Here is a 23,710-nt window from a genome sequence, read left to right as displayed (position 1 = left end):
ATGACTACTGGACCGCAACTAATCCCCTAAATCCAGTGGAACAGCCCATAATACCTTAAAGACTCTAATTTGCTAAAGTCCCAACCTTTGTCAATCTCCAAGGAAAGCAGTTGTATGCATAGAGACTGTTCCATTTATGAAGCTTGCTGAAAATCTTCAGTAAAAGTTATACTTGTTTCAGAAAACTCTCCGGTTGTGGACATTCTATTATTATCTTCCTCCCTATCTCTCTTGGGAAGGCTGGCGGTAGGACAAGCATTACTGAGGAGCCCTCACCCTGGCGTCACGAATAGCAATGGTTAACAAGCACCCTTTAATTACCGCACAGCTACACTCCCCATGCCCTACACCCCCCAGGCTATCACATCTGCCTCTAAATAAATCCAGCCAATAATAAACTAACAGGCTTTTACGTAAAGGAAATGTGTCATCAAAAAATTACCAGTTATTTCCAGTTGTAATCAAGTTTTTATGTCATACATATTTTTTTCTGAAATTTTGAAACTGGAAGGACCATGTAAAAAATGTCTATAATTCCTAAATGGTCAAAGGGGTTGTCCCATCTTGGCACTTCCTGGGGTTACTTAACCCCCTTAACGACGCAGGACGTAAATGTATGTCCTGGTGATGTGGTACTTAACGCACCAGGACGTACATTTACGTCCTGAGCATAACCGTGGGCATCGGAGCGATGCCGGCATCATGCGTGGCAGGTCCCGGCTGTGGATCGCAGCCAGGGACCCGCCGGTAATGGCGGACACCCGCCACGGCGATCCGATCATCCTGCACGGCAGACGGAGGTCCCCTCACCTGCCTCCGTTGTCTTCCGGGAGTCTTCTGCTCTGATCTGCCTTCCCGCAGACCAGAGCAGAAGATGACCGATAACCCTAATCAGTGTTATGTCCTATACATAGCACTGAACAGGATTAACAATCGAATGGTTGCTATAAATAGTCCCCTATGGGGACTATAAGAGTGTAAAAATAAGTTAAAAAAGTAAAAAAAATTAAGTAAAAAAAATGTGAAAAACCCCCTCCCCCAATAAAAACGTAAAGTGTCCCATTTTCCCTATTTTACCCCCAAAAAGTGTAAAAAAATTATTTTATATAAATATTTGGTATCGCCGCGTGCGTAAATATCCAAACTATTAAAATAAAATGTAAATGATCCTGTACGGTGACCGGCGTGAACGTAAAAAAAAAAATCCAAAATAGCTGCTTTTTTTATAACATTTTATTCCAAAAAAAATCAATAAAAAATGTAATAAAAGTTTTGAATAAGCAAATATGGTATTAATAAAAAGTACAGATCACGGCGCAAAAAATGAGCCCTCATACCACCGCTTACACGGAAAAATGAAAAAGTTATAGGTCTTCAAAATAGGGGGATTTTAAACGTACTAATTTGGTTAAAAAGTTTGCGATTTTTTTTTTAAGCGCAACAGTAATAGAAAAGTGTATAATCATGGGTATCTTTTTAATCTTATTGACCCAGAGAATAAAAAACACGTCATTTTTACCATAAATTGTACGGCGTGAAAACAAAACCTTCCAAAATTTGCAAAATTGCGGTTTACTTTTTAATTTCCCACATAAATAATATTTTTTGGGTTGCGCCATACATTTTATGGTAAAGTGAGTGATGGCATTACAACAGACAACTGGTCACGCAAAAAACAAGAACTCATACTAGTCTGTGGATGAAAATATAAAAGAGTTATGATTTTTTGAAGGCAAGGAGGAAAAAATAAAAGCGTAAAAATTAAATTGTCTGAGTCCTTAAGGTCCAAATGGGCTGAGTCCTTAAGGGGTTAAACAGCACAGCTACTCCATTTGTGCAACTCACATTAAAGTCAATGGGGAGATTTAAAACCTGTGCAGAGGGAAAGTTGCCCATTTGCCCATAGCAACCAATCAGCTTGCTTCTTTCATTTTAAACACGGCCTCTGCAAAATAAAAGAAGTGATCTGATTGGTTGCTATGGGCAACTGGGAAACTTTTCCTTTGCAAAGGTTTTGATAAATCTCCCCCAATATGTACATTGCGTAATTTACCTGCTTCAGCCGCCTTTTGCTTTTCTGACCACTGCAAACAGGCAGAAGCTGGCCGGAAGAGCTGAGGTGGTACAGCCCCTTTAATGCATTATTTTAGATATACCCCATGAATCAGAAAATAACATATTGTTTACGAGGCAGCAGTGGCGATGTGCGGGAGGAGTGGCCTCCCAGGCAGTGGCCGGGGAGCCAATGCGCTCGCTCCCACCTGTCTGATTGACAGGCAGGGAGCGAAGGCAGCCTAACTGAAAAAGGGCTGATTGCCACTCCAAAATCAGTCCTTTTTCTGTAGCCGTTTTTTTAAATGTAAATTAAACCTTTTTAATGAAAAAAATAATAAAAGTATATTAGAGATATGTTGTAGTACATAAGTACTACAACATATCAAAAAATAAAGTTCAATCGCATATTGATAGCTTTGTTGCAAATCCATTGTGGTGGTGTATGGAGTCTTATTTGTGGCATTGGCCAATTTCTTCATCTGTCAATCCTATGGCTGATTGATGTCTCCAGTTGCAGTGTGTTTAAGAATATTTGCTATCACTTACATCACTGGAGGGGAGGTTGCAAAATAATTTGTGTGACCAAAAAAGTGCCTGTCCCTAGTTATATCTTTCATTATTGATCAAACACTGTTCTGTAGCCCGTCACATTAAGGTTTATCTAATAACTTGATATCTGCAATTTTATGTAACCCCACAAAAATTGGTTAGTTTTGTGTGTAACCTAATTTAACCCCTTAAGGACATAGGGCGTATCCATACGCCCCCGTTTCCAAGTCCTTAAGGACCGAGGGCGTATGGATACGCCCTGAGCATTTCCGGCCCCCACCGCTAGCCGGAGGGGAGCCGGAGCCGGATGCCTGCTGAAATCGTTCAGCAGGCATCCCGGCATATCGCCCAGGGGGGTCATTATGCCCCCCCCATGTCGGCAATTGCCGCAGATCGCTGGACAATTCAGTCCAGCGATCTGCGGCGGATTCCGGGTCAATCGGGTCTCCAGTGACCCGATGACCCGGAATTACTGGCTGATCGGGGCCGTCAGAGACGGCCCCGAACAGCCAGAGTCTGCAGGAGTGAGGTGGCACTGGTGCCACCTCACGATCGCCCTGATTTGTCGGCCGGATTACTGGCCGACCAATCAGGGCGCCTGCTGCGGGTGTCACTCCCGCAACCCGCTCCGCCCCTCTTCCGGAGGACGTGAGCGGGTGCGGGCAGAAGACCCCGGGTGCTGGGGACCCCGATCCCCGGCGTCCCTGTTGGGATCGGGGACCCAGGAGCGACGGCGGCGGCGGCGAGGGACAGTCCTGCAGTGTGGATCGTTGGAGGTGAGTGACAGCCTCCTGCTGTTGCTTAGCAACAGCTCCCAGCATGCAACAAGGGCATGCTGGGAGCTGTAGTTATGCAACAGCAGGAGGCAGACCACCACAACTCCCAGCATGCCCTTATGGGCATACTGGGACTTGTAGTTTTGCAACAGCTGGAGGCACATTCTTTCTATGGAAAAGTGTCCCTTCAGCTGTTGTGTAACTACAACTCCCAGCTTGCACAATCAGCTAAAGTGCATGCTGGGAGTTGTAGTGGTGCATCTGGTGGTTGCATAACTACAACTCCTAGCATGCCCGTTGGCTGTCGGTGACTGCTGAGAGTTGTAGTTTTGCAACAGCTGAAGGCACACTGAGTTAAGTAGTAAACCAGTGTGTCTCCAGCTGTTGCATAACTACAATCCCCAGCATCCCCAGCCAATGTAGTATGCCTCCGGCTGTTGCATAACTACAAGACCCAGCATGCCCTTCCGCTGTCCGTACATGCTGGGGGTTGTAGCTTTTGCAACAGCTGAAGGCACACTGGTTGCAAAACACTGAGTTTGTTACCAAACTCGGTGTTTCACAACCTGTGTGTCTCCAGCTGTTGCAAAACTACAAATCCCAGCATGCACTGATAGACCGTACATGCTGGGAGTTGTAGTTTTGCAACAGCTGGATGTTTCCTCCCCCCCCCCCCAATGTGAACGTACAGGGTACACTCACATGGGCGGAGGATTACAGTAAGTATCCGGCTGCAAGTTTGAGCTGCGGCAAATTTTCTGTCGCAGCTCAAACTGCCAGCGAGAAACTACTGTGAACCCCCCGCCCATGCGACTGTACCCTAAAAACACTACACTACACTAACACACAATAAAATAAAAAGTAAAAAACACTACATATACACATACCCCTACACAGCCCCCCTCCCCAATAAAAATGAAAAACGTCTGGTACGTCACTGTTTCCAAAACGGAGCCTCCAGCGGTTGCAAAACTACAACTCCCAGCATGCACTGATAGACCGTACATGCTGGGAGTTGTAGTTTTGCAACAGCTGGATGTTCCCCCCCCCCCCCCCCCCCCATGTGAACGTACAGGGTACACTCACATGGGCGGAGGATTACAGTAAGTATCCGGCTGCAAGTTTGAGCTGCGGCAAATTTTCTGCTGCACCTCAAGCTGCCAGCGAGAAACTACTGTGAACCCCCGCCCGTGTGACTGTACCCTAAAAACACTACACTACACTACCACAAAATAAAATAAAAAGTAAAAAACACTACATATACACATACCCCTACACAGCCCCCCTCCCCTCCCCAATAAAAATGAAAAACGTCTGGTACGCCACTGTTAACAGAACGGAGCCTCCAGCTGTTGCAAAACAACTACTCCCAGTATTGCCAGATAGCCACTGACTGTCCAGACATGCTGGGAGTTTTACAACAGCTGGAGGCCCCCTGTTTGGGAATCACTGGCGTAGAATACCCCTATGTCTACCCCTATGCAATCCCTAATTTAGGCCTCAAATGTGACTCCTTCTCTTCTGACACCTGTAGTGCGCCAGCAGAGCACTTTTCACCCCATATGGGGTATTTTCTGAATCGGGAGAAATTGGGCTTCAAATTTTGGGGGGTGTTTTCTGCTATTACCCTTTTTAAAAATGTAAAAATTTTGGGAAACCAAGCATTTTAGGTAAAAAAAATATATACATTTTCACATATGCAAAAGTCGTGAAACACCTGTAGGGTATTAAGGTTCACATTACCCCTTGTTACATTCCCCGAGGGGTCTAGTTTCCAAAATGGTATGCCATGTGTTTCTTTTTTGCTGTTCTGGCACCATAGGGGCTTCCTAAATGCGGCATGCCCCCAGAGCAAAATTTGCTTTCAAAAAGCCAAATGTGACTCCTTCTCTTCTGAGACCTGTAGTGTGCCAGCAGAGCACTTTTCACCCCCCATATGGGGTGTTTTATGAATCGGGAGAAATTGGGCTTCAAATTTTGGGGGGTATTTTCTGCTATTACCCTTTTTAAATGTAAAAATTTTGGGAAACCAAGCATATTAGGTAAAAAAAAAAATTTTTTTTTTACATATGCAAAAGTCGTGAAACACCTGTAGGGTATTAAGGTTCACATTACCCCTTGTTACGTTCCCCGAGGGGTCTAGTTTCCAAAATGGTATGCCATGTGTTTTTTTTTTGCTGTTCTGGCACCATAGGGGCTTCCTAAATGCGGCATGCCCCCAGAGCAAAATTTGCTTTCAAAAAGCCAAATGTGACTCCTTCTCTTCTGAGACCTGTAGTGCGCCAGCAGAGCAATTTTCACCCCCATATGGGGTGTTTTCTGAATCGGGAGAAATTGGGTTTCAAATTTTGGGGGGTATTTTCTGCTATTACACTTCTTAAAAATGTAAACTTTTTGGGAAACCAAGCATTTTAGGTAAAATTTTTTTTATTTTTTTTACATATGCAAAAGTCGTGAAACACCTGTGGGGTATTAAGGTTCACTTTACCCCTTGTTACGTTCCCTGAGGGGTCTAGTTTCCAAAATGGTATGCCATGTGTGTTTTTTTGCTGTTCTGGCACCATAGGGGCTTCCTAAAGGTGACATGCCCCCCAAAAACTATTTGAAGCTCCTTCCCTTCTGAGCCCTCTACTGCGCTCGCTGAACAATTAACATAGACATATGAGGTATGTCCTTACTCGAGAGAAATTGGGTTTCAAATACAAGTAAAAATTTTCTCCTTTTTACCCCTTGCAAAAATTCAAAAATTGGGTCTACAAGAACATGCGAGAGTAAAAAATGAAGATTTAGAATTTTCTCCTTCACTTTGCTGCTATTCCTGTGAAACACCTAAAGGGTTAATACACTTATTGAATGTCATTTTGAATACTTTGGGGGGTGTAGTTTTTATAATGGGGTCATTTATGGGGTATTTCTAATATGAAGACCCTTCAAATCCACTTCAAACCTGAACTGGTCCATGAAAAATAGCGAGTTTGAAAATTTTGTGAAAAATTTCAAAATTGCTGCTGAACGTTGAAGCCCTCTGGTGTCTTCCAAAAGTAAAAACTCATAAATTTTATGATGCAAACATAAAGTAGACATATTGTATATGTGAACCCAAAAAAAAAATATTTTGAATATCCATTTTCCTTACAAGCAGAGAGCTTCAAAGTTAGAAAAATGCTAAATTTCCATTTTTTTCATCAAATTTGGTGATTTTTCACCAAGAAAGGATGCAAGTTTCCATAAAATGTTACCACTTAGTTAAAGTAGAATATGTCACGAAAAAACAATCTCGGAATCAGAATGATAACTAAAAGCATTCCAGAGTTATTAATGTTTAAAGTGACAGTGGTCAGAATTGCAAAAAACGCTCCGGTCCTTAAGGTGAAAAAGGGCTCGGTCCTTAAGGGGTTAAACTGCTGAAATGGAAATCCTTACACACTGATCTGCTGATGAGGAACATGTTTTTAGGAGACGGCAAAGAAGCTGATCTGTACAGGGCTGTATGTACAGCTTGTGCTGTCCTAGGCACTCCAACTAAATACATGCTGTTACAATGATTCCACATGCATCAAAAATGTTCATGCACATCAGTCACAAAAACTAAATGTGTTACATAAGGATTTTGTTGCAGATACACTGCAGATCTGACCCCTATACAGAGAAAGTGGTAAAAATCCACCCCAAATCCACATCACAGTGGGCAGGCTAGGGATGCAAATCTCCAGGTAAATATTGCAGTTGTTCTAACCTGTACAGATTTAACTAATGGGGACAGTGGAGGCAGCAGTAAGATTAAAAGTATTTATCATTTACATACTTGAGGGCTACCCCCATCAACACTAGGTAGGTACAGGCCCTCAGATGTCTACTGGCAAATATGGGCCTGTTTTTGGCAGCACACATGATTTACCTTTCAGGTATGTTAGTTTTTGCCCCTGTTATGCTGTGCTTGTCACTTTTTAAAAGGTGGGCCGGGCTTTGTGGCAAAGGGGCAGAGCAACTACAGCTACAATTACTATAATTAAAGTAAGTAAATTATAGTAGAAATGTTACCATATAAACAGCCACAGATGCAACATAATTATCTAGAGGTGTGTTCCCCTAGATAAATCTGGCCCATCATAAACTGACAGGCTTTCACATAAAGGGAATGTGTCATCAGAAAATGACCAGTTTTTTAATCAAGTTTTTATGTCAAATATATTTTTTTTCTGAATTTTTAATCGTGTTTTTTTCCAATTTTCCATCTACATTATAAAATAATCCTGAAATCTGGTCATTTTTATACTGGCCACTAGGGACAAAAACTAAGCTGAGACTTCTTGTTCTGTCTGCGATGATAAAGAAGAGCAGCATTACAATAATAGCTCAGGCAAGATGGCAGCCCCCATAATAATGTACTAAAAATGTCATTAAATTACAATCAGAAAATAGAAACAGATTAGAAAAAAGAATATGGTTCAGGAAGTGTCTCTAATCAGTGAAAGGAAAAGTAGGTGATCCATTCCCTTTTAGACTGGCATACGAAACACCAATATTCATCAATCCACACGGGTTTTATGTGCTTGAGCTATAGCTGCAAATCTGTGACAAGTCACTGCTCTCTGCCCTACAGCTGCAGTGTGTGAAGCTAGCCATCAGTCACCACTGGGCCCCCTCTGTTGCCTTTAGACCAGGCATAACATACAAGAACAGTATATTATAATGTGTCAAGGTGTTACGCTATGCGCTCCTGCCTCACACGCTGGCCGTGAGCGCATGGTCCCCCTACCTCCTGCTGCCGACGGGTCTGGGACTCGCATTGCGGGACGCACCCGCATGCGAGCCCCAGTCCGTCACTCTCTGGGTGTCTCTCCTGCCTCTGCTTCTCTGCTCCGGCATGCGTTTCCCCATCCCTTAGGGCGTGCGCGCGTCGTAGCTTTAAGATTTAAAGGGTCAGTATGCTAATTAGTGTCTCCACCTGTGTCTTGTTTATAAATTCCTCCACCCTCCTCAGTTCTCTGCCGGATCTTTGTTGCCCTTGTGCCAAGTGAAAGCGGTCCTTAGTATTGCCTTGTCGTTTACCAGATCTCCTGCTCTTGTTAATTGACCTTGCTTCTCTGCCGCCTGCCTACTGAACTTTTGCTACGTCCCAACTTCGCTACTTTGCCGCCTGCCCAGACCTCCAGTTATCCTGACTACGAGTTGTCTCATCCCTTCTGAGCCTCGCATCTCCTCAGCCGCCTGTGTGGTCAAGCCGTTGCCGGGGGTTGCGACCTGGGTGTCGCCTACAGCTACAAGTCCATCCTGCTTTGCGGTGGGCTCTGGTGAAGAACAGCGGCACCTTAGACTCCGCTACCTGGCATGGTCCGAGTCATCTCCAACACAGGTCCAGCAGATCCACATCCACCGGAGTTCCTGTCTACTGAAACGTGAGTGTTACAGTAAGATCCGGCCATGGATCCCGCTGAGGTACCCCTGCCTGAAGTTGCGGATCTTTCCTCCGTTGTGATACGTCAGTCACAGCAGTTTTCCCGACAGGCGCAGCAATTTTCTCAACTGGCAGCCATGATGCAACAGCTTTTGGCCTTGCAACAGCAGCAGGTACCACAATCTGGCCCACTCCCTCCTCCAGCTCCTGCAGTGTCTCCTGGCTCTCAGCTGCACCTGCCTTTGCCTTCCAAGTATGATGGGGATTCCAAGTCATGCAGAGGCTTTGTTACACAGTGCTCCATGCATCTGGAGCTCATGTCTGAACTGTTTCCGACTGAACGTAGCAAGGTTGCCTTCGTCAGTCTACTTTCCGAAAAAGCCCTCTTTGGGACCGTGGTGATCCTGGCCGAATTTCGCAGTGTCTTTGAGGAACCCGCACGTGCCTCTTCAGCTGAGACGGCATTGCTGAATCTATGCCAAGGAGATTCTACCGTTGGTGACTACGCGGTTCAGTTCCGCATTCTAGCCTCTGAACTTGCCTGGAATGAAGAGGCCTTGTGTGCCACATTTAAAAAAGGACTGTCAAGCAGGATTAAACATGCCCTTGCAGCAAGAGATCTTCCATCTTCTTTGTCTGAACTTATCCACTTGGCTTCACGCATTGATGTGCGTTTTGCCGAAAGACAGATGGAATTGCGCTTTGAGAGGGAATCTGCCCGCCTGACACCTGTGTCCGAACGTCCACCTCTTCTGTCTCTTGCGCCTCTTGCCAAGGAGGCTATACAGGGAGATCATTCTCGTCTTACGCAGCAGTAGAGGACACGACGACGCAATGAGAATTTGTGTTTGTACTGTGCTAGCCCGGAGCACTTTCTCAAGGACTGTACCGTTCGCCCGCACCTAGGGTATGTAGGAGAGGCGTCTCTGGGTGTGAATACTACCTCTCCACGCTTAACTATTCCTGTACAAGTCTTCGCTTCAGCCAAGTCTTCCTTCAACGCTACAGCCTTTCTGGACTCCGGATCAGCAGGGGACTTTATTTATGCGGCTTTAGTCCCCAAGTATCATCTTACTGTCACTCGGCTTGCCAAGCCCTTGTTCATCTCCTCTATTAATGGACAAAATCTGGACTGCAAGGTTCACTTCTGCACTGAATCTCTCGCCATGCAAGTGGGAGCATTGCATAAAGAAAAGATTGAATTCTATGTTCTGCCACACTGTACTTCTGAGATTCTTCTTGGCCTTCCTTGGCTGCAACACCATTCCCCGCAACTGGATTGGAGAACTGGAGAAATAATTCGCTGGGGACAATCATGTCAAAATTTTTGCCTCCAACCTGTTCTACGTAAAGTTGTTTCTCGTCTTCCCCCTTTGCCTGGCCTGCCACCACCTTACCAAGATTTCTCGGACGTCTTCTACAAGAAAAAGGCTGAATTTCTGCCTCCGCATCGTCCTTACGACTGTCCTCTTGATCTTCTGCCTGGTACCACTCCTCCTCGTGGGAGGATATACCCTCTTTCAGTTCCTGAGACCAAAGCCATGGCTAAGTATATCCAGGAGAATCTCCAAAAGGGATTTATCCATTTGTCCTCTTCTCCTGCGTGAGCAGGTTTCTTCTTTGTAGGAAAGAAGGATGGCTCACTCCGTCCATGCATTGACTACAGGGGACTTAACAAAATCACGGTCAAGAACCGTTACACTCTACCTCTTATTTCAGAACTTTTTGACCGTTAACGTGGTGCCAAGGTCTTCTCCAAGCTGGACTTACGCGGTGTGTATAACCTTATTCGTATCCGCAAGGGAGATGAATGGAAAACGGCCTTCAATACTCGTGACGGACATTTTGAGTATCTGGTAATGCCTTTTGGTTTCTGCAATGCTCCAGCCGTTTTCCAGGAGTTCGTCAACGATATCTTCCGTGATCTTCTCTACACTTGTGTTGTGTCGTATACCTAGATGACATCCTGATCTTCTCTTCCAACTTAGAGGAGCATCGTGCTCATGTTCGTCTGGTTCTTCAGCGACTACGGAAGAATCCTCTCTACGCCAAATTGGAGTAATGCCTGTTCGAAAAATCTAGTCTTCCGTTTCTTGGCTATATTGTCTCCCATCAGGGCCTGCAGATGGATCCAGACAAGTTTCCAGCGGTGTTGGATTGGCATCGTCCCTCGGGCCTACGTGCTATTCAACGCTTTCTGGGATTCGCTAATTATTATCAGTTTATCCCACATTTCTCTTCTTTGGTTGCTCCTATTGTGGCTCTCACTAAAAAGGCATCTAATCCTAAGTCATGGCCTCGAGAGGCTGAAGAGGCCTTTGCCCGTTTAAAGTCTGCGTTTGCCTCTGCCCCCGTGCTGACAAGACCTGATCCTGAGAGGCCCTTTGCGTTGGAGGTTGATGCCTCATCTATTGGAGCGGGTGCCGTCCTCACACAGAAAAACGCCAAGGGCAAGAGTGTAACTTGTGGGTTCTTCGCCAAGACTTTCTTTCCTGCTGAGAGGAATTACTCCATTGGAGATCGTGAACTCCTCGCTATTAAGTTAGGTTTGCAGGAATGGCGACATCTATTAGAAGGTTCTTCTCATTCGGTCAGCATCTACTCCGATCATAAAAATCTTCTATAACTTCAGTCTGCTCAGTGATTGAACCGCCGCCAGGCAAGATGGTCACTGTTCTTTTCACGATTCAACTTCTTCATTCACTTCCATCCTGCAGACAAGAACATCAGGGCTGATGCTCTCTCCAGGTCCTCTGACGTCATTGGTTTGGACTCCACGCCTAGGCATATTATTCCTCCTGACCGTTTGATTCCTGCCGTTCCTACCGAAATTCAGCAAGTTCCTCTGGGAAAATCCTTTGTGCCCACCAGATTGAGATGCAGGGTCTTGAAATTGGGTCATTCTTCCTTGACAGCAGGACATCCAGGAATACGAAAGACCCTACTTCTCATTTCCCGGCACTACTGGTGGCCCCATCTTGAACGTGATGTTTCTGATTTTGTTCGGTCTTGTGTAACTTGTGCCCGTGACAAAACTCCTCGGCAAAGACCTGCAGGACTCCTACAGCCTTTACCCATTCCAGAGACTCCCTGGTCCCATATCGCCATGGATTTCATCACTGATTTGCCACCTTCTCATAATAATTCAATTAGTCATTAGTGTCCTATACCTTGATAAAGCTGGGTCTCTCCAGCGAAACGTCGGGGGGATGCTAGGGAGTAACTAATTTTAACAAGCAATATTAGGAATTGGTAGATAAAACAGAGGAAGCTATATGTGATGTGGACAGTTAAAATTGGAGTCTTAGGACCCAGAATAATGGAATAAAGAGTCCCTAACATAGAAGCCTGAGTAAAAATTAAATTAGTGGAACCATTATTGGACCAATCCAATTCCTATATATTGTGCTTTTAAAACACACTTCCTTTCTGTATTATTTTTGCACTATAATTTGGTTTATTTTAATATAATAAATAAAAGTGAAGTTTTTAAAAGGGTGACCCTAGTTGGGGGTCTTAGTCCCGGATGGGTCTCCGACCCTGAAGGGAATTGGAATTTGTGTCTTCTCATAATAACACCGTCATCTGGGTCGTGATAGATCGGTTTTCCAAGATGGCTCATTTCATTCCTCTACCAGGTCTTCCTTCTGCTCCACAGCTGGCGAAATACTTCTTGTTGCATGTCTTTCGTTTAAATGGTCTCCCACAGCATATCGTTTTGGATAGAGGTGTGCAGTTTGTCTCGAAATTCTGGCAAGCCCTGTATAACCGTCTGGACATCAATCTGGACTTCTCTTCAGCCTACCACCCTCAGTCCAATGGTCAGGTGGAAAGGGTCAATCAAATCCTTGAGACTTATCTTCGGCATTTTGTTTCAGCTCGCCAAGATGATTGGGTCGACCTTCTCCCCTGGGCTGAATTATCATGTAATCTAAAGGATTCAGAGTCTACGAGGCCGTCTCCCTTTTTTGTCGTTTACGGACTCCATCTCCATCCTCCTCTTCCTCTCCCAGCCTCCTCCGGTGTGCCTGCTGTTGATGAGCTGGTCCGTGACTTCTCCACCATCTGGTAACGAATCCGACAGTCGTTGTCCCAGGCTACTTCTCGCATGAAGGCACAAGCAGATAAAAGTAGAAGACCTCCTCTGTCCTTCTCTCCTGGTGACATGGTGTGGCTTTTATCCAAATACATCTGCTCAGGGCCGGCCTTAGGGGTGTGCGAGCTGTGCGGCCGCACAGGGCGCCATAGCAACAGAGGCGCCGGGCGGCCGACACAGCTCGCACCAGGTATGTAATTTGTATTGCCCGACGTGCAGGTAACTTCTTCAGACATTTAGTGCTGCTTCGGGCAAGCAGCGCTAAATGCCGGTGTAATGAAGAAAACTGTGCTCTGTAGCAGAATGTGACCGTCCGCACAGGGACACAGTTTTCTGATTTGCAGGCCGCTCCCCCTCATTCCATTCCCACTATCCTCCCTCAACTGTGTCCCTATGCAGAGGGTCACATTCCGCTTCAGGGCACCGTTTTCTTCATTACTCAGGGAGGTTTCACTTACCCCGCCTTCCTCCGCGTCTCTGGTTGGCTGGCCGGCCCGAGTCTGAAGAGTGATGTCGCGCATGTGACGTCCCTCCGCAGACCTGCACAGGAGGACGTCAGTGACGTCACTCGTCTGGCCGCCGTCGGAGAGAAGTGCAGGTAAGTGTGTCTATATGTGTGTGTGCATGTGTGGGTGTCTGTCTGTGTGTGTCTGTCTGTGTGTGTGTGCATGTGTGGGTGTCTGTATGTGTGTGTGTGTCTGTCTGTGTGTGTGTGCATGTGTGGGTGTCTGTCTGTCTGTCTGTGTGAGTCCGGGGGAGGGGGGGGGACCAGCTTCTACCTAATGTGGGGAACCTGCTTCTACCTAATGTGGGGAACCTGCTTCTACCTAATGTGGGGAACCTGCTACTACCTAATGTGGGGAACCTGCTACTACCTAATGTGGGGAACCTGCTACTACCTAATGTGGGGAACCTGGTACTACTTAATGTGGGGAACCTGCTACTACCTAATGTGGGGAACCTGCTACCACCTAATGTGGGGAACCTGCTACCACCTAATGTGGGGAACTTGCTTCTACCTAATGTGGGGAACTTGCTTCTACCTAATGTGGGGAACCTGCTTCTAACTAATGTGGGGAACCTGCTTCTACCTAATGTGGGGAACATGCTACTACCTAATGTGGGGAACCTGCTACTACCTAATGTGGGGAACCTCTTCTACCTAATGTGGGGAACCTGCTACTACCTAATGTGGGGAACCTGCTACTACCTAATGTGGGGAACTATACTGCACCTAATGTGGGGAACTATACTGCCAACCTAATGTGGGGAATTATACTGCCAACCTAATGTGGGGGAACTATACTGCACCTAATGTGGGGGAACTATACTGCACCTAATGTGGGGGAACTATACTGCACCTAATGTGGGGGAACTATACTGCACCTAATGTGGGAGAACTATACTGCACCTAATGTGGGGGAACTATACTGCACCTAATGTGGGGGAACTATACTGCAACTAATGTAGGGGAACTATACTGCACCTAATGTGGGGGAATTATACTGCATCTGATTAAGGGGGGCAGGGGACTGGTGAAGGGGTACATGGGACTGATTAAGGGGGCAGGGGACTGATTAAATATTTAAAAAAAAAATTGTCACAAAGATTTTTTTCCTCTTTGTGTACGTTTATGGGAGGGGAGGGGGCGCCACAAGGTTAGCTGGCACATGGCGCCTTAACACCTAAGGCCGGCCCTGCATCCGCTTCAAGATTCCCTGTTACAAGCTCGGTCCCCACTACCTTGGCCCCTTCCAGATTCTACAAAAGATCAATCCCGTCTCCTATAAACTCCGCCTACCTGATATGTTACGTATTTCCAATTCCTTCCATGTCTCTCTGCTCAAGCCTCTTGTCATAAACCGGTTTTCTCAGAAGAATCCTGTCCCAACATCTGTTTCCGGCTCTGCTGATGTCTACAAGGTTAAACAGATTCTTTCTGCAAAAACTGTGAGAGGTAAACAATTTTTTTGGGTCGACTGGGACGGTTATGGTCCTGAGGAGAGATCTTGGGAACCTGAGGAGAATATCCTGGACCGTGATCTTTTCAGGAGTTTCCTCTCTCGTAAAAGGAGGGGGAGACCAAAGGGGGGGGTGTACTGTTACGCTATGCGCTCCTGCCTCCCACGTTGGCCGTGAGCGCATGGTCCCCTTACCTGTTGCTGCCGACAGGGCTGGGACTCGCATTGCGGGACGCACCTGCATGCGAGCCCCAGTCCGTCACTCTCTGGGTGTCTCTCCTGCCTCTGCCTCTCTGCTCCGGCACGCGTGTCCCCGTCCCTTAGGGCGTACGCACGTCAGAGCATTAAGATTTAAAGGGTCAGTACGCTAATTAGTGTCTCCACCTGTGTCATGTTTAAAAATTCCTCCACCCTCCTCAGTTCTCTGCCGGATCTTTGTTGCCCTTGTGCCAAGTGAAAGCGTTCCTTAGTTTTGCCTTTCCGTGTACCAGATCTCCTGCTCTTGTTAATTGACCTTGCTTCTCTGCCACCTGCCTACTGAACTTCTGCTATGTCCCGACTTCGCTACTTACTTTGCCGCCTGTCCAGACCTCCAGTTATCCTGACTACGAGTTCTCATCCCTTCTGTTCCTCGCATCTCCTCAGCCGCCTGTGTGGTCAAGCCGTTGCCGGGGGTTGCGACCTGGGTGTCGCCTGCAGCTATAAGTCCATCCTGCTTTGCGGCAAGCTCTGGTGAAGACCAGCGGCACCTTAGACTCCGCTCCCTGGCATGGTCCGAGTCATCTGCCACACAGGTCCAGCGGATCCACATCCACCGGAGTTCCTGTCTACTGAAACGTGAGTGTTACACAAGGACTTTGAAGGACCTGTCAGCTCTCAGGAAATGTCTACTTCAGTAAATACTTACAGGGAGATTGAAGATGAACTCAAGCACTCGTGTATGCAAACATAAGAAACGTTTCATCTTTGTTTGGCTAAGGGCTTGTATTAAGCTAGAAATTAAATGCATAGTTTTTTTTTCTTCACTTATAAGATACATTTCTGCTAAGTTGTAAAACCAAACTGTGTTCCTTCTCATCTATAGACTTCCCTCTCTATAGTTCACATGTATACTTTCACCTACCCACCACCAACACGTGGAGTTCTATTACGTATTAACAGCCAACCAGGGCAACAGAGGTGACTTTTTGAGACGTGACAGTTATCTGCCTATGGGCGATAGTTTTTGTAATGCAATTTTAACAGTTAATAAAACGCATAAATAATAAGAAATATAAATATAAGAAATTACATTGTTGGTCAACATCAAACAAAATATTTAAACCATTAGTACAACAGTTGGATTTTCCGTAAGAAGGGTGTACTTGTATATATGATATCAAAGAGTCTGTTATTAAATAGAATTCAGATAACTCATGGCTGTATTATGATCGTATAACATCCGTATCTATGGCAATCTTACTGCTTTATATTCTGTTTGCTTTGGGATTTCATATGTTGTGCTCCTAAGCAACATGAGTAGCTCAGTTCTGTATGCACACATAACTTCAGAGTTTTGGGCATTCAGGCTTTGGTTCCTTTTTACAGTTCCCAAAAAAAGTGTCATTTCCTGTTGTCATTTCTATAGATGTTTCCAAAATTGTCTTAATTTCCTTACAGTAAATGGATGCTTTCTTTATACTAAAATAAACAACTATCCTGAATAATCATTGACATGCCCAAAAAGAAATAGGATGTCCTCCTGTATTTTGCCACCATTTAAAAAACCCACAAGAAATACAAGCTCTTTTGAAATGTTCCTCTTGACTGTTTCATAGTCTTGTTTCATATTTTTATTTTGTCTCAATTTTTATTTTGTCTCTATTCTATCTTTATACTTCGAACCTGACTCTTTCATCTCCTGTGCATGCCAGGCTATAAGCAGTTTTTTTTTTTGTTTTTTTTCATCTTCAAATATAAGGCTCCTTTTGCATAAGCAGATATTGCCTGTTATAGGTGCCAATTGGCAAAACTACGAGTCCTTTGACGTGTCAAAATAAGCATTTACTCAGGCCAATTGTCAGGGGGTATAACGTGATCATTCATGCAGCCATGCATTTCCATTATTGTGAGCAGCACATCCCCCGTTTCCTGTGCTCCGGACATGACACATTTTCACACATTTTTACATTAAAGGGGTACTCCCGTGGAAAACTTTTTTTTTTTTTTTAAATCAATTGGTGCCAGAAAGTTAAACAAATCAAATAATAAAAAAAAAAATCTTAATGCTTCCAGTACTTTTTTTGGGCTGTATACTACTGAGGAAATGCTTTTCTTTTTGGATTTCTCTTCTGTCACGACCACAGCGCTCTCTGCTGACCTCTGCTGTCCATTTTAGGAACTGTCCAGAGCAGCATGTGTTTGCTATAGGGATTTTCTCCTGCTCTAGACAGTTCCTACAATGGACAGCAGAGGTCAGCAGAGAGCACTGTGGTTGTGACAGAAAAGAAATCCAAAAAGAAAAGCATTTCCTTTGTAGTATACAGCCCCTAAAAAGTACTGGAAGGATTAAGATTTTTTAATGGAAGTAATTTACATATCTGTTTAACTTTCTGGTACCAGTTGATTTAAAAATCGTGCAGTCTTTTACATTGATGGTGAACATTCTTTCATTGATAATTGGCCAGTATTAAAGGCCCCTAAGCAACAGGCATGGGCTAGGATTTAGGGGACACTGAGGTTACAGTAGCCCCCAAAGGCCCCTAAGGATAAAAAACAGTATTATGAATGGCTCATGGTAGGTGGGTGCCCTGTTACACATTGTGCATAAGTGCCTAGAAGGTTCAGATGCAGCTAAGAGCCCTTTAGCCAAGACCTATAAGTCAAATACTAAAATACTTAAAATGACTCAAAATATTTCAACAACATTAATAATATTTACCAATTGTTTACATTTCAGATCCAGAACAAAGTGAAACAAAGTAAAGAAGCAGTTCATGATGCAGGTACATACAATGCTGACAGCCTGTCCACTGAATAAACATATCAGAATTATCTAATAGGAAAATTGGTCTTGGTTCCAATAGCAACCAAATCAGAGCTCAGTTTCAGGCCAAATTCACACTAGTAGATGTGTTGCAGGATGGAACTAAATGTCAGTTGCAGAATTTTTTTTTAACAAATCTATTGCACGTGAACTCAACCTGAATCTTTTAAAGGGAATGTGTCACCAAATGTGATTCTTTTTTTTTTTTTCACATTTTAAAAAATGTTTCAAATTTTTTAAATATTTTTGGAAATATTTAAAAAAAAATTACTTGTCACAAAATGTGAAAAATTTAATAATAACTTGTCATATCTCCCATTGTTGACCAGCAGAGGGAGCTAACATGAGGAATCTGGTGAAAGCAAGCAACTTGTCTGGCTGCTGCAAATTAGACCTCGCCCGTCTACCTTCCTCCTCTATGTGCAAAAGGAGAAGGGAGAGGGGGTTTGGTAGTTTTTTCAATTGCACTGTCACCATTTTGTTGGTGTCTGTAGAGTGGTAAAGAACAGACTAGATGTCTCTTGATAGGTCAGGGGCATACCTAAAGCATTTGGCACCCGGGGCGGACCCTTTGTTTGGCACACCCCCCTCACCCACACACCCCCTTAATTACAACCCCCTCCCTTCCCCCCCCCCCCTTTATTTACCCCCCTCCTCCCCCCCCCCTTAATTACACCCCTTCCCAGGAGTGGATTGACAACACTCGCGGCCCACGGACCAAAAAAAAGCAAGGGCCCCTGCTAGGCTCTGGAGCTTGTCAATCTTCTGCCACGCCCCTATTCCACCTAAATCACACACACAATAAACTAAAATTTATATATATAAGAAACACTTTAACATAGGTAAATTTCCATGATTAATAATACTGGTATACAAGGAGTACATATATACCACCACACAATAACTGGATAAGACCGCCATACTGTACTGAATAAAACCACTATACACAGACCAGTATACTATAAAGGATCTGTATAAGTGATTATATACAGGACCATATGGCGGTAGATATCAGCTGCACACAGGATGTATATACCATATAAGTGATTACAGTTACATTTTGGGACTCACAATTACGTATTTTCTGATCAGCGGCGTCCTCTTTCCTTTTCTTCTCCGTCTGGATAAGACCGCCATGTGGATCTCTTAACATCTGCAGGAAAAACATGTCAGACTCTGCATTTTTCCAGTGCCCTCCCCTCCTCTACACAAACTTTCCATTTATAGGCCCACAAACTGTAATAATGCCCTCCTTGGTGTCCTGCACAGTAAACGGGCAGGTAGGTAGGTAGCCAGGTAAATAGGTAACTAGGTAGGTAGATCAGGAAGCCAGATATGTAGGTAGGTGACAAGTTAGGTAGGTAGGGGGCTAGCTAGGTAGTTAGGCAGCCATGTATGAAGGCCAGGTATGTACATAGTTAGGTAGCTGGGTATGTAGGTAAGTAGTTAGGCATCCAGGTATAAAGTTAGGTAGCCCCCCCCTTCCCTGTAGGTATAGGCAGCAGAGTTAAACCCCCTTCCTAATAGGTATAGGAACAGAGTTAACCCCCCTTTCTCCTTAGGTATAGGCAGCAGAGTCCCCCACCCCCTATCCCTGTAGGTATAGGCAGAGTTAAAACCCCCTCCCCTCTTTCCCATAGGTATAAGCAGGTACATCCCCCCCTCTTTCCCATAGGTATAAGCAGAGCTACACCCCCCCCCTCTTTCCCATAGGTATATGCAGTTACACCCCCCCCTCATTCCCATAGGTATATGCAGTTACGTCCCCCCCCTCTCTTTCCCATAGGTATATGCAGTTACACCCCCTCTTTCCCATAGGTATATGCAGTTACACCCCCCCCCCTTTCCCATAGGTATATGCAGTTACATCCCCCCTCTTTCCCATGGGTATATGCAGTTACACCCCCCCCCCCCCACTTTCCCATAGGTATATGCAGTTACACCCCCCCCTTTTCCCATAGGTATATGCAGTTACACCCATCCTTTCCCATAGGTGTATATGCAGTTACACCCCCCTCTTTCCCACATGTATATGCAGCTACACCCCCCCCCCTCTTCCCCATAGGTATATATAGAGTAACCCCTCCCCTTCCCCATAGGTATATGTAGAGTACCCCCCCCCCCTCCCCATAGGTATATGTAGAGTAACCCCTCCCCTTCCCCATAGGTATATGTAGAGTAAGCCCCCTCCCCTTCCCCATAGGTATATGTAGATGAACCCCCCCTCCCCTTCCCTTCCCCATAGGTATAAGTAGAGTAACACCCCCTCCCCTTCCCCATAGGTATATGTAGAGTAACCCCCCCCCCTTCCCCATTGGTATATGTAGAGTAACCCCCCCCTCCCCTTCCCCATAGGTATATGTAGATGAACCCCCCCTCCCCTCCCCTTCCCCATAGGTATATGTAGAGTAACCCCCCCTCCCCTTCCCCATTGGTATATGTAGAGTAACCCCCCCCCTCCCCTTCCCCAAAGGTGTATGCAGAGTTGAGAAAAAATAAATAAAAAAAAGGATGCTCACCTGATATCCCACGCAACGATCTCCTTAGCAAGGGCCCGCGTCTTCTCCCCTCCACAGTACAGGCGCCGATGAGTGACGTCACCGGCGCCTGTACTGCGTGCTGCGTGGGGGCGGAGGTCACATCTCCTCTGTGTAAGCTGCAGATGCGGCTCACACAGAGAGGACGCCTTCATCTGTATGTGCGTGTATCGCACATACAGGAGAATGTAGCGCTGTCTGCTGGGGATCGCCCCGGATCCTCAGTAGTGGGGAGGGGTGGCGGTGGGTCAGTCCGCCCCTGGCACCCCCCTTGTGAGCACCCCCCCCCCCCCCCCTTAGTACGCCACTGTGATAGGTCACAGCTCCTCAGGGACTTCAAGAAAATGGCACTGGCTCTCCCTTTCATTTCACCTAGCCTGTGTTATGCACATGTGCAGTAAGCAGCCCATGCTTTTCTATGAGACCCTCTCAGTCTTAAAGGAGTACTCCGGTGAAAAACTTTTTTTTTTTTTTAAATCAACTTGTGCCAGAAAGTTAAACAGATTTGTAAATTACTTCTATTAAAAAATCTTAATCCTTCTTTCCTGTACTAATTAGCTGCTGAATACTACAGTGGAAATTCTTTTCCGTTTGAAACACAGAGCTGTCTGCTGAATCACGAGCACAGTGCTCTCTGCTGACATCTCTGTCCATTTTTAGGAACTGTCCAGGGTAAAAGGAAATCCCCATAGCAAACATATGCTGTTCTGGACAGTTCATAAAATGGACAGAGATGTCAGTAGAGAGCACTGTGCTCGTGATGTCAGCAGACAGCTCTGTGTTTAAAAAAGAAAAGAATTTCCGCTGTAGTATTCAGCAGCTAATAAGTACAGGAAGGATTAAGATTTTTTAATAGAAGTAATTTACAAATCTGTTTAACTTTCTGGCACCAGTTGATTAAAAAAAAGTTTTTCACCGTTGTACCCCTTTAACTTTCTTGTGCCCTATGCCTGCCATAAAGCAACTGTGTAGGAGGCTACAGTAATTGCAGCCCCGATACACACTTTATTAATAAATAACATTAAAACTACATTGTCCTAAAACTAAATCCATAAATTAAATGCTTTATCTTGATAGAATAATTTAATTATTAAAAAGATAAAATGGTGACACATTTCCTTTAAATGACGCAGGAAAAATTAAAGTTGTATTATGATTGGTTGCTGTGGGCAAAAAGGCAGGTTTTCTTTTACAACAGTTTTCATAAATGAGAATAACTTTATAGCAGTTATTCCTAAGACATCAAGAGGCACAAACAAATAAAACAATATATATATATATATATATATATATATGCAGTCATGACTGTAAATGTGGCACCCCTGATTTTTTTTTAGAAAATGAAGTATTTGTCACATGGATTGCAGTAACACATGTTTTGCTATACACATGTTTATTCCCTTTGTGTGTATTGGAACTAAACCAAAAAAAGGAGGAAAAAAAGTAAATTGGACATAATGTCACCAAACTCCAAAAATGGTCTGGACAAAATTATTGGCACCCTTTCAAAATTGTGGGAAAATTAGATTGTTTCAAGCATGTGATGCTCCTTTAACCCCTTAAGGACATAGGGCATATCCATACGCCCCCGTTTCCAAGTCCTTAAGGACCGAGGGCGTATGGATACGCCCTGAGCATTTCTGGCCCCCACCGCTAGCCGGAGGGGAGCCGGGGCCGGATGCCTGCTGAAATCGTTCAGCAGGCATCCCGGCATATCGCCCAGGGGGGTCATTATGTCCCCCCATGTCGGCGATTACCGCAGATCGCTGGACAATTCAGTCCAGCGATCTGCGGCGGATTCCGGGTCAATCGGGTCTCAGAGACGGCCCTGAACAGCCCGAGCCTGCAGGAGTGAGGTGGCACTGGTGCCACCTCACGATCGCCCTGATTCGTCGGCCGGATTACCGGCCGACCAATCAGGGCGCCTGCTGCGGGTGTCACTCCCGCAACCCGCTCCGCCCCTCTTCCGGAGGACGTGAGCGGGTGCGGGCAGAAGACCCCGGGTGCTGGGGACCCCGATCCCCGGCGTCCCTGTTGGGATCAGGGCCCCAGGAGCGACGGCGGCGGCGAGAGACTGACCTGCAGTGTGGATCGTTGGAGGTGAGTGACAGCCTCCTGCTGTTGCTTAGCAACAGCTCCCAGCATGCAACAAGGGCATGCTGGGAGCTGTAGTTATGCAACAGCAGGAGGCAGACCACCACAACTCCCAGCATGCCCTTATGGGCATGCTGGGACTTGTAGTTTTGCAACAGCTGGAGGCACATTCTTTCTATGGAAAAGTGTACCTTCAGCTGTTGTGTAACTACAACTCCCAGCTTGCAAAATCAGCTAAAGTGCATGCTGGGAGTTGTAGTGGTGGATCTGCTGGTTGCATAACTACAACTCCCAGCATGCCCGTTGGCTGTCGGTGACTGCTGAGAGTTGTAGTTTTGCAACAGCTGAAGGCACACTGAGTTAAGTAGTAAACCAGTGTGTCTCCAGCTGTTGCATAACTACAATCCCCAGCATCCCCAGCCAATGTAGTATGCCTCCGGCTGTTGCATAACTACAAGACCCAGCATGCCCTTCCGCTGTCCGTACATGCTGGGGGTTGTAGCTTTTGCAACAGCTGAAGGCACACTGGTTGCAAGACACTGAGTTTGTTACCAAACTCGGTGTTTCACAACCTGTGTGTCTCCAGCTGTTGCAAAACTACAAATCCCAGCATGCACTGATAGACCGTACATGCTGGGAGTTGTAGTTTTGCAACAGCTGGATGTTTCCCCCCCCCCCCCCCCCCCCCCAATGTGAACGTACAGGGTACACTCACATGGGCAGAGGATTACAGTAAGTATCCGTCTGCAAGTTTGAGCTGCGGCAAATTTTCTGTCGCAGCTCAAACTGCCAGCGAGAAACTACTGTGAACCCCCGCCCGTGCGACTGTACCCTAAAAACACTACACTACACTAACACAAAATAAAATAACAAGTAAAAAACACTACATATACACATACCCCTACACAGCCCCCCTCCCCTCCCCAATAAAAATGAAAAACATCTGGTACGCCACTGTTTCCAGAACGGAGCCTCCAGCTGTTGCAAAACAACTTCTCCCAGTATTGCCAGATAGCCACTGACTGTCCAGGCATGCTGGGAGTTTTACAACAGCTGGAGGCCCCCTGTTTGGGAATCACTGGCGTAGAATACCCCTATGTCCACCCCTATGCAATCCCTAATTTAGGCCTCAAATGCGCATGGCACTCTCACTTTGGAGCCCTGTTGTATTTCAAGGCAACAGTTTAGGGCCACATATGGGGTATCGCCGTACTCGGGA

At 45.6% G+C, this 23,710-nt stretch overlaps 1 protein-coding gene across 4 annotated transcripts in view; it reads left to right on the top strand.

Moving 5' to 3' along the window:
• Positions 1-23,710, top strand: part of PSTPIP1 (proline-serine-threonine phosphatase interacting protein 1) — a 162,147-nt gene that overhangs the window by 96,812 nt on the left and 41,625 nt on the right. For all 4 annotated transcript variants that reach the window (XM_056572942.1, XM_056572940.1, XM_056572941.1 and 1 more), the window contains one exon: positions 17,774-17,819. In XM_056572942.1, the coding sequence (XP_056428917.1) occupies positions 17,774-17,819 (46 nt within the window). The remainder of the gene's footprint in view (positions 1-17,773; positions 17,820-23,710) is intronic.

The sequence above is a fragment of the Hyla sarda genome, chromosome 4 (genome assembly GCF_029499605.1).
Source record: "Hyla sarda isolate aHylSar1 chromosome 4, aHylSar1.hap1, whole genome shotgun sequence".
Taxonomy (NCBI): Eukaryota; Metazoa; Chordata; class Amphibia; order Anura; family Hylidae; genus Hyla; species Hyla sarda.
The sequence above is the reverse complement of the archived record's forward strand: the minus strand, read 5'-3'. Positions and strand labels throughout refer to the sequence as shown.